Genomic DNA, 4,547 nt, shown 5'->3' with positions numbered 1-4,547 from the left:
GAGAACACCACATCAGCAATTGAGTTCAACTAGAGGCAATTGCATTCACACATAGACTATATATGTTAACAATTGGGAGGACTACTACCAATGGACGAATCAGAGGACGACAACTCATCAAATTGGAATCAATTGAAGGACTACCACCAATTAGCCAATGAGAGAACACCACATCAGCAATTGAGTTCAAGTAGAGGCAATTACATTCACACATAGACTATATATGTTAATGAGAGAACACCACATCAGCAATTGAGTTCAACTAGAGGCAATTGCATTCACACATAGACTATATATGTTAACAATTGGGAGGACTACTACCAATGGACGAATCAGAGGACGACAACTCATCAAATTGGAATCAATTGAAGGACTACCACCAATTAGCCAATGAGAGAACACCACATCAGCAATTGAGTTCAAGTAGAGGCAATTACATTCACACATAGACTATATATGTTAATAAAATGTTTATATAAAGGCTGGGGCGAGTCCGCATTACTCATCAGATCTCAGATCTCAATTGCTTTCTGCAAGAGCTGGAACCTCATCTATAATCCCTCACTACTGACCACCCCTGAAGAGCAAGATGAAGTTAAAAGTGTTTGCTGATCGCGGGTCTCAGCCATCACGGGCAGTTCTCATACTCTGCAAGTAAGGATTTTTTAATGCATTTGTTCTTTTTTTCTTGATTTCTAACTTCTCTCTCTCTCTCTCTCTCTTCATTTTGAGGCAATCTAAATTGTTTTCATGGCTCTTGGACTTGTCTGTGAAAAGGGCTAATGGCATTGAGTTTGAAGAAGTCCAAATCCAGCTGGCTAAAGGGGAGCACAAATCTCCTGAATACGAAGGTGAGTAAGTATGTTGCTGTACAGTCTTCTTGTATGTTGGGTCAAAATATAAAGACAGGATTTTTGCCTTTTCCTTTCTGGAATATAATCATGAATTTGATCTTGTTTCAGCAATCAATCCCATGAAGCAAGTCCCAGCAATAGAAGTTGATGGAAAATTCAGGCTTTTTGAGAGGTAATTTAAGTGTGAAGCTGGAAGATATGTATAGGACTCTTTAGTTTCTAATCATCAGATGGGAGAAAGAACCGTGATATGTTTTTATTCTTATGGTTTTGTGCGTTAATTTTTGCTTCTGGGCCAGCATCTAGTGCGATATAAAGGAAATTATAGTTTTCAAATTGCTAATTGTTATGCTTTAGAAAGATTTCTTTTGAAAAAATCTCAAAATTTTGAAGGGGTAAAACTAAATCTTTTGAATATTGGATAGCGGGTGCCCCTCTTATTCTCTCTTTGGGAAGTGTGATGATCCCGTGTGTCAAATTAAGGTTCTTCGTCATGCAAATTGTTATGATTGATATATGATGAAATTATGTTAATTGAGACTGATCCAATGATGTCAATTTAGGTTCTTTTCGGTCTTACTGACATTGATTTGTAGTAATATACTCATAAGTTGAGACTTAGTTCCATTTCCATTTCTGGTACTCATGGCCTGCCTTCGTCTTCCCTGAAAGAAAGGAAAAATGAAAAGAAATGAAGGGAAAATAATGAAGCACACAAGTGGCTGCTCTGGTTTTTCTAGATTTTTTTTCCCTAGTCTCCATTTATTTGATCTCATTTTCTCCTACCCATCTTAGCTAACTGATCCCTGGACTTTCTGTGCGCAATATTAATGGAATTCACACATCTAATGTCCTCTGCAGTCATGCTATTCTTCGATTTCTGGCAACTGCTTTTCCTGGAATTGCAGAACATTGGTAAGTCTCATCATTGTGCATTCTAGTTTAGAAGGTGTTTCACATTAAATAAACGCATGCTAGTTTCTAAGACAAATATGAATTCAGTCGTCCCCTGAATTTTATTTCAATATGCTAATGGACTCCCAAAAGCAGGCACCGTTACAAGTGCCTCTATTTTTTGGCCAGTTATAGATCCTACCTATGCTTTCACGTCTGTTATTTTCTTTGGATATCCGTTCTAATCTTTCTTGATGCCCTAATTATGGACAATGGGAAAGGGTACAAAATCAGAAGTCAAGATTTTCATGTATTTATATAAGTGGGCATGCTTCTAGAATACACAGATATTCCATACAAACTGGTTGTCCTAATCCTAGTTCTACATTCAGCGTTTCCACTAGCTGATGCTGGAATGTGCTCTAATTATTGATTTCACAGTTCTTATTACTCTGAACATTCATGTTCCAAGGTATCCTGCAGACGTGTTCAAAAGAGCACAGATTGACTCAGCTTTAGATTGGCATCACTCCACTATACGACGGGGTTCAGGTGCTAATCTTTGGTTTTGAAGCACTATATTTTAACTATTCTTGTTCTATCTGTGGTCTGGTGTTATTGGAAAGCTATTTGTCACCAAATTACAAAAAAAATTAAACAGGGAATTGTAGGGTGAATCTTGATAATAATATAAGAAAGATCTGGGATGGTTTTGAATGAGCTCAATTTTCCTTGTGGGAATTCTGGGTTTTGACATCTACCTCTCATTTTTTGAACAAAAAGACATGAGATGAATGAGTGGTACATTGTTCTCGTCTCCTTGCTAGAGTCACTTAACAGACTGCAAAAAGATGAGTATATATGAGGGTCACTTAACACTTAAACGTCCATGACCAATTGGGCAAAAATGTCGAAACAAGCAAATACTTTGGACTTATTATCGAAACCCAAGTGCAGCATGTGAAGAAGTCTAAGAATCATGGTAGAGTTACTGGATATAGTAGAAATCTTAGTCTGAGTAAGCTGGGTGGCCTGTTCCTAAAATTTGGCAATTGGAGCAGTAAATGTTTGTTGGCCGCCCATCCCTTATTGAAGAACTGCAGAAGGAAAAATTAATCTTTTTGAATAACTGGATTTTTGTCTAAAAATGACCCAGTTACATATAGAGCAGTCTCATTTTTATTTTCCGTCTTCATGATCAGCACTGTTTACCTGTTAATGTTATACCACATTCTGAAGTATGCTTATCTTGACAGTTGGGGTAGTCCTCAATACTACGCTTGCACCTTTATTTGGCCGGCCTTTGGATCCTCAAGCAGCAGCAGAAGCTGAAAAGCTCCTGTCAGCTTCTTTAGCAAAGATTGAATCCTTTTGGCTCAAGGGTGATGGACCATTTCTGCTGGGAAACTCTGAACCTTCCATAGCAGACCTGAGTTTGGTCTGCGAAATTATGCAACTTGAGGTAAAAAAAGGTGTCTTTCCTCTTGTTAGTTGTATTTCTTTGCAAACATAGTTTCTATATCAACCTTGTGATATCAACCTCGTGAAAAGTGATTTAGATATTAAAAAAGCAGTACCTCTGAAAGCCCAAGTGAAATAGTCATCCTGTTGTTTCTGCTCGTCTTCAGCTAGGTTTCTTCCAGGATAGTAGTATCACTTGCTGGGATGCACATTTTAATAGAAAAGTTTGAGTCCTTGTCGACTTCTAGGATAAAGTGAATACCAAATCTATGGCCATAATTCTGGTTCAGACCTTGTGTTTGTTGAGATGAGTCATGTTGATTGAGATGGCTTATTGTCAATGCTTGAAGAGCCATGGCTAAACTGGAACAACCGTCTTGATAGAGTTTTCTTGTTTCTGATCTTGCTTTCCTACTTGTTCACTCTTCTGGCGGTTAAACTTGTAGGCAAGGGCCCTTTTACGCCTAATCTTTTATTATATTTACCTTGACTTTGCGAAGAAATCTTGTATGAACAACTCTATTGTGATAAACTCTCATTTCAGCTTGGTTTTGAATGTAGCTTGTGGATGAGAAGCTTCAGAAACGGATATTGGACCCATATGAGAAAGTTCGGAAATGGGTTGAAGATACAAAGAAGGCAATACAACCTCATTTTGATGAAATTCATGCTGCCGTCTTCCAGAACAAAGAGATGATAAAGAAGGCGCTGGCTGGTGCAGGCAGTGGTGAGACGAAAACCAGCTGACAAGCTGCTTAGGATTCAAAAGACGTGGGATTGCTGTTATATGTTGAAGCCCTATAAAATCTCCAGAATCTTTTCCAATCATGATCTCAGATGTTGGTGTAAGAAATAAGGCAGTTTGGCAATAAGGGCAGTTTGTGTTTGTAGTGTAAAAAAGCCTGGAAACCGAGTATGTAGTGGGAATATGCATGCTAGAAGAGAAATTGTTACTATTGCAGCTAATTTCAAGTAAAAGAATGTGAAATATCTGGTACAATAAGCTCCAGCCATGCTTGTCCAACGCTGTTTCATGTCCGTCCGATTTGTTCAAATTTGCTCCATGTCTCTCTTTTCCAATGCTGTACTGGAAACGGGGGATTAGGGGTTGGGGAGTGAGGAGTCAACTACATGCAATGCAAAAATATAAAAACATATAAAAAGAAGGTTCCAAAGTTTTCATCGATTTACCTTTGATAATAAAGATTGGATTTCATTTTTTTCATAATGGTCTTCTCCCCATCCTTTTTAATAATGTAGTTTATTAAATAAAAATTATATAATAAAGATAACAGTGGGAGTGTTGTTATAAAAAGTGAAGTATGATTAATATTTGCC

At 37.7% G+C, this 4,547-nt stretch overlaps 1 protein-coding gene across 1 annotated transcript; it reads left to right on the top strand.

Annotated features, from left to right (window-relative positions):
• Positions 1-452: 452 nt before the first annotated feature.
• Positions 453-4,233, top strand: LOC113706769 (glutathione S-transferase T1). Its single transcript, XM_027228756.2, has 7 exons — positions 453-654; positions 778-851; positions 963-1,026; positions 1,716-1,769; positions 2,221-2,300; positions 3,005-3,210; positions 3,771-4,233. Exons 1-7 carry the CDS (start codon positions 590-592, stop codon positions 3,954-3,956), a joined length of 729 nt encoding a protein of 242 aa, XP_027084557.1. The 5' UTR covers positions 453-589; the 3' UTR covers positions 3,957-4,233.
• The last annotated feature ends 314 nt before the right edge of the window (positions 4,234-4,547 follow it).

This window comes from Coffea arabica, chromosome 8c, assembly GCF_036785885.1.
Source record: "Coffea arabica cultivar ET-39 chromosome 8c, Coffea Arabica ET-39 HiFi, whole genome shotgun sequence".
In the NCBI taxonomy this organism is placed as follows: domain Eukaryota; kingdom Viridiplantae; phylum Streptophyta; class Magnoliopsida; order Gentianales; family Rubiaceae; genus Coffea; species Coffea arabica.
The sequence above is the reverse complement of the archived record's forward strand: the minus strand, read 5'-3'. Positions and strand labels throughout refer to the sequence as shown.